This window comes from Phoxinus phoxinus (genome assembly GCF_949152265.1).
Source record: "Phoxinus phoxinus genome assembly, chromosome: 16".
Lineage (NCBI taxonomy): Eukaryota > Metazoa > Chordata > Actinopteri > Cypriniformes > Leuciscidae > Phoxinus > Phoxinus phoxinus.
Window position 1 is genome coordinate 25,408,936 of NC_136891.1, and position 12,036 is coordinate 25,420,971.

The 12,036-nt window shown below is 38.5% G+C and overlaps 1 protein-coding gene across 2 annotated transcripts in view; it reads right to left on the reverse strand.

Annotated features, from left to right (window-relative positions):
• Nucleotides 1–12,036, reverse strand: part of tns3.2 (tensin 3, tandem duplicate 2) — a 48,665-nt gene that overhangs the window by 13,599 nt on the left and 23,030 nt on the right. For both annotated transcript variants that reach the window (XM_079583401.1, XM_079583402.1), the window contains exons 17-19: nt 2,642–2,798; nt 389–747; nt 219–305 (exon numbers count right to left, since the gene is read on the reverse strand). In XM_079583401.1, the coding sequence (XP_079439527.1) occupies nt 219–305; nt 389–747; nt 2,642–2,798 (603 nt within the window). The remainder of the gene's footprint in view (nt 1–218; nt 306–388; nt 748–2,641; nt 2,799–12,036) is intronic.

Genomic DNA, 12,036 nt, shown 5'->3' on the forward strand with positions numbered 1-12,036 from the left:
AAATCCATCTTAAAATTGCATACTATAATATATATTTAAATAGAAAACAGATTTACTGTATTTTTGATCACATACTGTAAATGCAGTGAGCATAAGAGACTACTTTCAAACTTGTGAATGGTAATGCATATGCCTCAGTCTCAATTTTGTTCAACTCATATTTAACATGACTTCTACCTTCAACTAAGTCCTACTGACTGATCATCTAATATTGTTACCTTGGTCTCTCGAGATATCCGGCTTGTACCAGAACTTTGATGTATCCTGAACAAACTTCACGTTTTCCGGTTTACTGGCCATGAAATCTGCAAATAAGAATATCACCACATTATATTTTAAAGCTGAATCTGGCGGTGTGTGTGCGCTTGCAGACAGCCACGCCACTCACCTGGACTCGGTGTAGATCTGGTGGGCGAGGAGTTGTGACTGGCATAGGACGTGCTGACTGTACTCCTGCTGAGCGGGAAACTCAACATGGTCTCCGAGCCCTCCGTCCCATGTCTCTTCAGGGGCAGGTGTGGAGGTAGAGCCACATCCAGACCCAGAGCCTCAAGACCCTCCACAGCCTCCAGCAGGCTGCTCTCCAGTCCTCCCACATCCAGAGAGAAGGTCAGGCTGCGGGCAGGTCCCCGAGGGGAGCTGTGGGAGTTGGGTGCCGAGAGGGTGAGAGGTGGGGAGGGTTGGGGTGTGTAGTGACTCAAGGGGGTGCTGGATCCCCCTTCTAACCAGCAATGAGCTGGAGTTGGGCTGCAAGGAGAAGAGAACACGGCACAGGGTTATCTTTTACATATCATGTACATAGACACTACCGTGTGTTTATGTACTGTTAACAGGGCTTGACATTAACACCCGCCAAATGCGGGTGAATTTCAGTGGTGGCGTGTAACGCAGTCACTTCTACTAGCCACTTTAGCGGGTTGATTTTTATATAATATGCATTTATCAATTGTAGTCTTTTAAAAAGGCATCTGAAATAATAAACTATCTAGTGTTGTTAAAAATATTAATTCTTCAATACATATCGATACTGAAATATCTGAAACTCTTCGGCAGGATACACAATATCAGGTGCGCGTTCTCGCTTGCTAATCTCTTCGACAGCGAGTTGACACACAAACCCGTGTCCCTTTACTCACTTGTTTAATTTGCTCCGTATGAATATTGTTGGTGTTACAGGGCTTGAATTTCAGCAAGGGATTGCACGTGTTTAGCATAATTTTACTCATTACCGCAGATTTTGTGCTCACACCCAAAGTGCGTGCACATAAAGACAAGTATATTGGCTATATAAAACAGTATAATGGGTTTGTGTGTTAGGTCTTCAAGTGACAGTAGCCTAATATACCGGTTGCCAATGAGACAAGATAATGAGATAATGTAAAAAATATCTACAGTAGTCAACGTTTGAAGTGGATCAAAAAAGTTCATCAAAGCTGTCCTAAGACAAGAACGGGTATTGTTCAAAATGCAAGTATAACTTTGATGAAAGGTTTTGATCCACTTCAAATGTTGACTACTGTATATGGCAGTTTTTTTTAACCTATGGTATCGATGAAAAATTGTGGCCAGTGAAAATGCTGAATAGCTAGTAACTTTTGAAAACCACTAGCCACAGTGGCTGGTGAGCAAAAAAGTTAAAGCTGCCGTCGGCAAGTCTGGCAGATTGAGTGGATTTAGACAAAATTTTGAATGTTTACAACTCGTTTGCCCCTCCCCCACTACCAACAAGCACCCGCCCATCGTCAGTGCGTGTGTACCTGATTTTCTGTGAACGCGTCCGTCTCTTCAGCATCGATCAACACCATAGACTCGGAGGTAGGCTGCCCTGGCTAATCTATCCATAGATAGCAATAACCGAGGAATTGGAAGCTTGTTATTAGATTTTCTCTCTGCCATCACGCTTCGTACAATCTTCAGGCGAACTTCAGGCGTGTCGTGTGCATGTGATATTGTAACGTCCGCGTCTGCGCGAGGGAGGGGGATCTGTGATTTGTGCACGACCTGTGATTGACAGTCAGATCTCACACACCCCTGCGCTGATTAGACCCGATGATCCGGGAGCGGTAGATTTTTGCAAAACAAAATAACACGCTCCAGGTGGAGTTAGAAGCTTGGGTTTTTTTCTAAAACCACCTTATTTATGTTGTTCTGTCGGATTATAGTGTCAATTTCACTGAATTTGATCAAAAAAATGTTGCCGACGGCAGCTTTAATGTCAAGCACTGATTGTTAAATATAGACTAGATGCACAATAATGTGACCAAACATGCAACAGAAATGTCAGAATTTACTTTGATTGTGTAACAGAAGTTTTGATTTGGCTGTTACAAAATGTAGCAATAATACAATTCTGACTGATACTGATTGGCCAAGTATGTGTTTGTTTGTTTGTGTGTGGGAGTACACTACATTATAATGGTGTGATCTGTGATGGTACAGTATGCAAAATGGGATGGTTTTTAAGATGGTTTAAGATTACATTTAACAGCATGAATACATTTCGAGCATTTTAATATAATAACTTTGAGTGAGTAATCCAAACGTGAAATTGGGGAAATGAACATGCACAATTAAATATCCAATAACCAATATTGTACTGATGCATCCCTATTGGTTCCTGTTGTTGATTGACAGTCATTACCTGTCTGTGTTGACCAATGGGCTGGGGGTGGAGATAGAGTGCATAGATCCAAACATCCTCTGACAGGAGGCGGGACTTCCTGTGACATCAGAGTGGAAGAGCTCTCCATCGGATGACATAGATGTGTGCGTCATGCTGTCGACGTATCCTCTTGACTCTTAAAAAAATACAATAAAAATAAAGGTTTTTTTAAGACCTGAACACAATTCCAAGACTAAGAGTGCACACGCACCCACACACCCACACACACACACACGGTTTTCATGTTTTCCTCTTACACTAACCATCACATTGTATTGCCATCTTTCTGTCCCCATAACATTGGGTATACTTGAAACTCACACCTTCACCAAGTTTCTTCTAGAAGATTCCATTCCATATGAACAATGTCTTATTGCACGCCCACAAAATATTTGAAGACCTGCGCTGTGCGACCTGCTACTAGTTGCCAAATCCAGGTAATAAATCAAGTGGTATTATTGGATAGAGCATTGCATGGGAGCTGGGATTGTGGGTTTGGCAGAAGCCCATACACACGCATTCTTCAGATTGTGCACATAACAAACCACAGGGGAGGGACCCTGAAGGAATTTCTCTGTTTGTCTCCTGCTCCCTCCCTCTCTGTCTGGAAACTGGCTGGATATAATCAAATTAAGTCTGTGGTAAATCCTCTTTGACCTTACCTGTAGTTAAATATGAACAAAAAATAATAATGATAATGTATACTTTCAAGAAGCAGTTAGCAGAATCAAAATTAAGAGACTATAGGCAGATGAAATAGAGCATAGTTTCATCTGTAATATTGACGCTCAACATGAATACCTGTGCATTCATATTTTTTTTTAACCATTGTTCCCAGAGAAATGACTAGATTTAGGAGGTATGTGTTCAAAACTTCATCACATTGTTGTTCACCACAACAATCACAAGTTAGAAAATGAAGTGTATTTTCAATATGAAATTTTCAGCTATCATGGAATTTCATTTTATTTCTCTTTTTGAAAATTTAAGTCTAGCATTTCCTGGAAAGAAACATAATTAACGTTTTTTTTGTTACCAGATATCAAAATAAAAATATTAAAAAACAACAACCATTATACAAATGATAATTTATTGTTGCTAAAAAAAGAAGAAGAAAAAAAAAAAAAGTAAAATTGTAAAATTGGGCCAGTAAAATTGGGTTTGCAGAAAAAAATCCTTATTGGAGGGTCTTATTTTTTAATTTCTAGATTCAAGAAAACAACAAATCTACAGTAGTCAACATTTGAAGTGGATCAAAAAAGTGAATCAAAGTTTTCCTAAGACGAGGTTTTGATCCACTTCAAACGTTGACTACTGTATTTCAATTTTACAGACTCATAAAATGATCTTCAAAGATGTTGGTAAAAAAGACGAGCAGTTCATGAGATGGAAAACTAAAAAAAAATGGCAGAGCGTATTGGTCCTTGAGGTAATACTTTATGTAACTCCAACAGAGAAGCAGAGCTGATGTTTTGCAAATTGACTCAACAGTCCCAAGCAAGTATCCATTCCATAATTACACAAAATGCCGTTAGCTACAGACTTTTATGTTGGATTCCCCATGAATATTTTCTTTCAACAGACATATACTAATCAAACATTTACCGAAGCATCATGCTAGCTTCTTCTTCAGCCATGACCACACCCCTAACCACATCATACGACAGGTTGTCAAGGAGATGCTGTCTTTGAAAATGTAACCAAGAATACATAAACACATAAACAAATACACAAACAACATCTGGAGGCAGAGGAGTCTAAAGCGTTCCCAAAATAGACATTGTGACCCACCGCGAAAACCCTAAAAACTCATTCCCAAGACGCAGGAATTCCAAAATTACTTCCCAGAGATTCATCTGGTCTGCTTGTCCCTGATGGAAACTGGTCACCAGCACATGTGTTCTAGATGCAGGTGGTCAGCATGGGATGCTGGTTTTCTGGTGTCCCACCAGGCTTCATAACAAGCTTAACCAGCAAGGCTTCCTTTATCAATCAACTTCAGCTGGAAGAACCATTTCCACCAGCCTCCTAGTTAACTTTTCTGATTGAAAAAGCATAGTTCACCAGCAAGATCAGCACAAAACCGGCCTGGACTTGCATGAAAAGTACAGAAAATGGATTCAAATGAAGCAGAAAGGCATCCCAGAATGACTCTCCCGAAAGCGGACGACATGATCAACAGATGTCAGGGTCACATGAGGATTGCACCATCCGGTGGGCCAAGAGGTCAATGATCTGTTGAACTACACCGGTCCTTCAAAGAGAAGAGAAAAGAAGATCTGGATGACCCTTCCAGAGAGAAGAAAGAGGTCTGAGGGTCTAAAATGACGCAGCACTGAATTTAATACATCAGACGTCCCTGTTCGGCATTGGAAAGATAACGGAGACCAGCTCAGTACTCTGGGATGAAAGGAGAGGGTACAACATGTCATCACAAAACAGTTTTAAAGAGCCAAAAAGTGTCTCATTAAATATTAGATGCAGTATTATTTTAAGCTATTTTCTTTAATATTATTATTTTTAATGTAATTATTAACATAATAAATTAATTTAATATTAATGCTGTGTTTTATTTTATAATGTAATTATTTTAGGCAATATTTAATATTAGATGCTTTAGCATTTTTGATATTATATATTTTTGATTAAATTATTTAAGGGACGCGTTTCACAGATGCTATAATTGGTCACCATTTCTTTAAAGTTTTCACTATTTTTGCAGTTCACTTAATTAGTAATGCAATGTGACAAATTAATGAAAACTCATACAAAACATTTTCACTACCTCCAAATGAATGAAGAGTACAAGAGAGAGAGAGAGAGTAAAAAAAAAAAAGTATCATCAGACTGTTTAACATTAAATGCAGTCATATCAGCATCTTACAGTTGGGAGTTGGGAATTTGGCTGGCAAATGAAAGAGAAGGGCGATAAAAGTGTGTCTAAGCGTGTTTATGTGTATGTCTGTTCTTTCAGGATTAAATCTCCCGCATGCCAGTGAGACAAAGGACGACTTCAGTTTTACGGACTTAACAAACTCGCCATTCAAAGGAGGAATGCACACACACACACACAGCACACACAGCACACACAGCACACACAGCACACACAACACACACCACACACCACACACACCACACACACCACACACACCACACACACCACACACACCACACACACCACACACACCACACACACACACACACACACACACACACACACACACACACACACACACACACACACACACACACAGTTGAAAAATGTCCAGCTGTTTTGATCAAAGCTGCAAAGCTGAACTAGATAGAGAATGTGTGGAGGAAAAAAAAGAGAAGAGAATCAAACACAGGAGAATTAAATACTTTCCAGTCAAAGGCATTATTTCAGCTCTATGATACACGGTCTTAAACATGTCTGTAGTAAGATTTAGCTCTTATTTGTGCTTTATATGTGACACCTGGGCTTCCTGCCTTCATGACCACATGCGCACGATTGCTTTGCTGTATTAAAGACTCGTCCACTATAGACATTCTGCACAACAGCGTCAAAACACACAGACCAAAAATAACACTTTTTCACTGCGTAGGTATTCAGGACATTAAAATAGCTAAGGAGGGTTTCAGTCCATTTGTGGTCTTAATGTGGCAATATACACACTCAACACATGCAATCAAATAAACGGCTGGAGGATTGAACTAACAGCCATTCATCTGTGACTCTGTGAAAAGTATTCAGAGATCTGCTGAACTTGTGTGAATCCAAATTGATCATTTCATAAATCATGTCAAGTAATGTCAAGACATGACATTAATCTTTTGTTTTCTGAAATCATGCATTTATATGAATGTTCATTTTTAAATATTCACTGTACAAAAAAAAGGTTGCTGCCTTAAATCTTTATATAATCAACTTATATATGTTTAAGTCAAACATTATGTTGCCAAATTATTGATCTCACAACTTTTTACAGTGTTGTTATTATTTTATAATATAAACAAAATAAAGTTTTATATAACAAAAATAAATGTTATATAACATATTGGTTTTAATATTGAATTATTATTTTAATGTATATGAATAATTTTACATTGCAATTAAGGTAAAGTATTTAATAGTATTTGCTGTATTATTTTTACATATTTTCTGCTTATTTTTATAATAAGCTAAAATAAAGGAAAAGAATATTGCTATTTAAATATTAAAATTCAATATTTTTGTAATAATTTAAGGTTAAGTATTTTAGATTCTGTCTTTTACATTTTTTATTTAATTATGTAATGGAGGTGTCATATCTATAACTGGCCACCTTTTCTTTTAGTTTCTTCACTATTTTTATCCCCTTTTTTATTACATTTGTAACTTTTGTAACATAAGCACACTTTACTGATTATGCTGCGGTTTATGCAGTATTTGAAATGTTTTGTTGCTCCATTCAGTGTTGCCATGTAAGCCTTTTTTCCTAATCTTTGTCAAATTGTGTCATATCCGAGTAAAAGAACAGTAATAAACAAACCAAAATGTTTGCTTTAGATAATTTGGTTGGATGCTTTTCATTGTCAGGCTCTAATTAAATGAATTTCAGTTCAAACTGACCCGATTACGCAACACATTCTTTCCTCGTCCACATTCATTTGGACACAGGCCCACACAAAACTGTCTTTTGTCCAGAGACAGAGAGAAGAATAGCGTCCACTGTCTCCACTCCATCTCCATCAAAGTGCTCACACACACATCCACTCACGACAAGAGCACCACATCCATCTCTTTTTGTTTTAGTACCTCCCACGGTTGCTTGATAAATCTGCTAGGCCTGATGAGAAAGTGGCAAAGCTTAACATCACCAATCTGAGGTAAATTACAGGACAAGTCAAGTGTAAATGAGCTTTAGAAAAGAGTGAAAGCAAGATGTTTTCCACAAAACACCCCACTGGTAAAGTAGTGCTCTGCTGTTTGTGAGAAAGCACGAGGAATGCCAAACACTGACAGAACCAACAAAATATAGGGTCGTCCCAGCACAAATATTGGGGCTTTAAATGTGTTTGCCTTTATCAGTAAAGTTTTTGCACTGCAAATAACCAATTAAGGTCTTCAGACACAGTGTCCAAGGGCCAGCTGAATCAAAAAACACACACAAACACATTAAATTGCATTTTTGTAATCAGAATCTCTGTCTCGTTGTCCAGTAGAAATACCTAAACATCCACATAAGAAGATCAATTCAAGTTCATTTGGTCATTTCACTGGTTATTTTTACCCAGGTGCTGGGTATTGGCAGATGTCTTTCATTTGTTAAGCATACACTTTTGATTGCATTTAATACTATATGATGAAACGAGAAATCTGCTTTGCTTGATAAAGACACTTTCTCTGAAAACAATTCTTCATGTCATAAATACAATTTCCATAAAAGAGGATATTTACATGTTTTTACTATAAATCAAGACTGATATATTAATAAACAATGATTTTCAGTGAACTAAAGATATAATAAAAAATAGAGAAGAGATAGGAAGAGAAGAGAAAGTCTACTCCATAGTGAGGGGGATGTTCACACATAGACTTCATGCTGACAAGAAGACAATTCAAGTCTGCCAGAGATGGATACAGCAAATGGCTAAGGTATTAGCATATAAACACACAGGCAAATGCTCACACACACACACACACACACACACACACACACACACACACACACACACACACACACTCACACTCACACTCACACTCACACTCACACTCACACTCACACTCACACTCACACACTCACACACTCACACACTCACACACTCACACTCACACACTCACACTCACACTCACACTCTCACTCTCACTCTCACACTCACACTCACACTCACACTCACACTCACACTCACACTCACACTCACACTCACACTCACACTCACACTCACACTCACACTCACACTCACTAGGTGAGTCAGAAAGTTGGGTAAAAATTACAAAATCTTTTCCTGCATACCTAGAGAAGCAGTCATGCTGAAGTGTTCCTCATAAGAGACTCATCCACAGAAGATTAGCTGGACTTGCCGGTCACTCCTGCACGCTTACTTTGTTTCCCAGTGTCACTCTTTCATGGCCCCAGTCTGTACCGTTGCCTGCTTTGTCACTTATTCCACCTCACATTCTCTCCCTCTCTCTCTCTCTCTCTGTTTCCCGGCACAAACACTGAATCATGGGCTGCACGTCACACAGTTGCTGTTCTGTCCAACTCTGTCCCCTTCCTCTCTCTCTCTTTCTCTCTACTCATTTGCGTCTAGCCTGAATGAAGTCATTGAGATTTTGGAATTCTGTTAAACCCCAGATGGAAAACTACTTCACGTCATTCTTCCAGCACGACTGGTTGACTGACTCCAGCCTTGAGGAGGGAAGGGGGAGGGCTGAAGGAAAGGAAGAGGGAGGGAGGGAGGGAGGACGACTGCCCCCAACTGGCATGAGGCAGCAAGGCAGTGAAAGACCCCCATGGCTTCATTAGCATATGAGTTCATGAGTGCTCTCCTGCCTTTGATAGGCCATTGAAGCATTGTTCTCCGCAGACTCTCACAGTCTGTTTCACCTAACCAAACGGCAGCGCTGGGGTCAGGGGTGAGGACGTCCTTTTATGGACTCCCTTATGTTCAACAGCGCACAACATCTGCTTCTATGCAAAACAGTCATTTTCCTCATCTGTATTTTGGGCTTGTTTTGGAATAAAAACATGCAAGCTTATCTTTACATGACAAAGACTACTTATATTATGACTTTGTTCCTTTGGCAGAAAATGTTACATGTTTAAATGTCAATCAAATTTAATTGAATGAGGTCTGTGCTTCAAAAAAAAAAATGGGGGGGGGGGGGGTATGGGGGGGGGGTCCTAGATTTCATACACTACTGATCAAAAGTTCGGCTCAGTAAGAATTATTCATCAAGGATGCATTAAATCGATCAAAATTCACTGTGAAGATGTTTACATTCTTACAAAAGATTTATATTTTAAATAAATGCATTTTTTTTTAAATGAACTCTCTATTTATCTAATATTGAAAAAAAAAGAATTCTGTTTTGGGGTATTTTTAATGCAGCTTTGGTGAGCATAAGAGATTTTTTTCAAAGACACTTAAAAACTTTTTTAACAGTAGTATATCTAAAAATAAATAAATAACATTTTCAAACAGCTCACAAGAACACATAAAGGGGAAAAAAGACAAAATTAGACAAATTTCACAGCTAAATTTAACTTTATGGGCCAACGCAAGTATCAAACACGAAACGCAAGTAACTTTGTGGGCGGATCCCGGCGCTGTTGCTATTATACCGGCGGGATAAATTACTCTTGCGCCCCGACACAAATCTAAAATGGGTTGGTCTGAAGTAGCTTCATTATTCATAGGTGTGGTTTGGGCGTAACGTGAAATAAACCAATCAGAGCGTCCTCTCACATTCCCTTTAAGAGCAGGCGCGCATGTCCCATGGCGGATTGCTATTATAATGGCGGATTTGCCAGGCGCACACAGGGAGCGGTTCACAGCCAAGGAGACCGACGTTCTCGTCAGGGCCGTAAAAGACAGAGAAATTACATTGTATGAGGATGGGAGAAACCCACCCAAATTAGCTTCGGTTAAACAGGCGTATAATATGTGTAAGCTTAGATTTATGCCAATTTTTTTCACATCTTCATGGACACAACAATGATTTCCCTCGTGTGTTAATATATTTCCTTGTAATAATGTATGATTTGCAAAAATGAAAACTGCTGCGTCTGTTTAGATTAGAGAATCAAAGTGTATGAGCGTTGTTCACACGCTACATTATGGCCAAGCACGCACCCTTAAAATAGCATATGACTAACGCGCAACGCGCCACTGTCTTTAGACTAGGTTTTTCCTGGTCAGTGGCGGAATTGTTTTCTAAAACTGCAAAATAGCACCAGGGAGCGTTTGCGCCAGAACACGCCTCCTCTTTTCGCCGAACCGCCCCCGCGAACGCAAGTTCATTCCCTAATTTACCGACATGCGTCTGTGGAGGGAAAAGTCCGCTGTGCGCGGGTGCAAAATAGGAATAATACATGCATCGGTGTACAAAGTCAATTGCGCTGGGTGCAAAATAGGGCCCTATATCTAAATTCAATTGCTAAGGAAATTATTCATATTTAGATTTCTGTAATGAAAAAATACGTTTCCTGTTTCCCCTTTATCAGACTGTAGCATACCTAATGTGACCTCAGCCACTGTAGCACATAAATACATTTAAAGGGGCAGTGCTTTTTCCTTCCTTCCCCCTCAAAATCTGTGTAAATATTTGCATTTGTCTGTCAGTGAGAGTTTGGCTGTGAGAGCTTCTATTTTCTCCTGTTTATTTAGACACTACAACATAGATGGACTGAAGTTACATAACCTTTAAATCTTCCTACATCAGGAAATTAAAATATACAACATCCTCTGTCCTCTGGGCCAACTTGCTGAAGGCCGGATGTGCTAAACATTGTATAATGAAACTAATTAATTTTATTATCACTGTTTAGTATTTTACATGAAAATAATAAAAACATTAAGGAATCTTGTTGACCAAAATTGGACTATTAGACAGTACTCTGACTTAAAGATTATATTTATTTTATTGTAAAAACATTTAATGACTTCAGTTTGTAGCTGAGAATGTCCATCTATCAATGTTATTTATACAGTAAAAAGTAAAAATGTATAGTATAAAAAGGGGCAACAAAAATACGCAAATAAAATAGTATTTTTGGATCTGTGATGCATGTTGTAATATAATGTGACATAATGTGGTCTCCATTGCTCTTGCAATCTATCTTTATTCCCATGGTTTCCTGTGCCTCCTCATTAAGATTTAATCAGGCAATAGTATTTCCCTCATTAAAAGTCACATAACTGACTGATGGACTGATTTTTTTATGACTGATATTTGAATCTTTGTCTGGGTTTATGTGAAAATAATGATGTTTTCGACTATGCTTAATATTTATCTTTGTGTTTTTTTACATAAGTTTAACAAATATGGAGTTGACTGGTAAAAAAAAAGCTTCCTTTCATTTTTATGTTTATGCTACGGTATATCTTAACTGAGTCCACATTTCGCCATCAGACGCTTGGCTCAAGTATTTGACATTATTTTTATTTTTTTTGCACTTATTAGTTGCTCGACAAAGGGCAGTCGTTTCACAGTGAAAAAAGAAACGGATGAGACAGAACAACAAGCTACTGGAGATCGCAAAAACAATACACGATTAAGTATTGTGTGAGGGTGTTAAGAGATAGCAGTAACATTTTTATCTCTAACTTCTGAAAATAAATCATGTAAACAATAGACAAGGATGAAACTTTCTAGTGTACGTGTTGAGAGCATCTGTGTTTGTGCACAA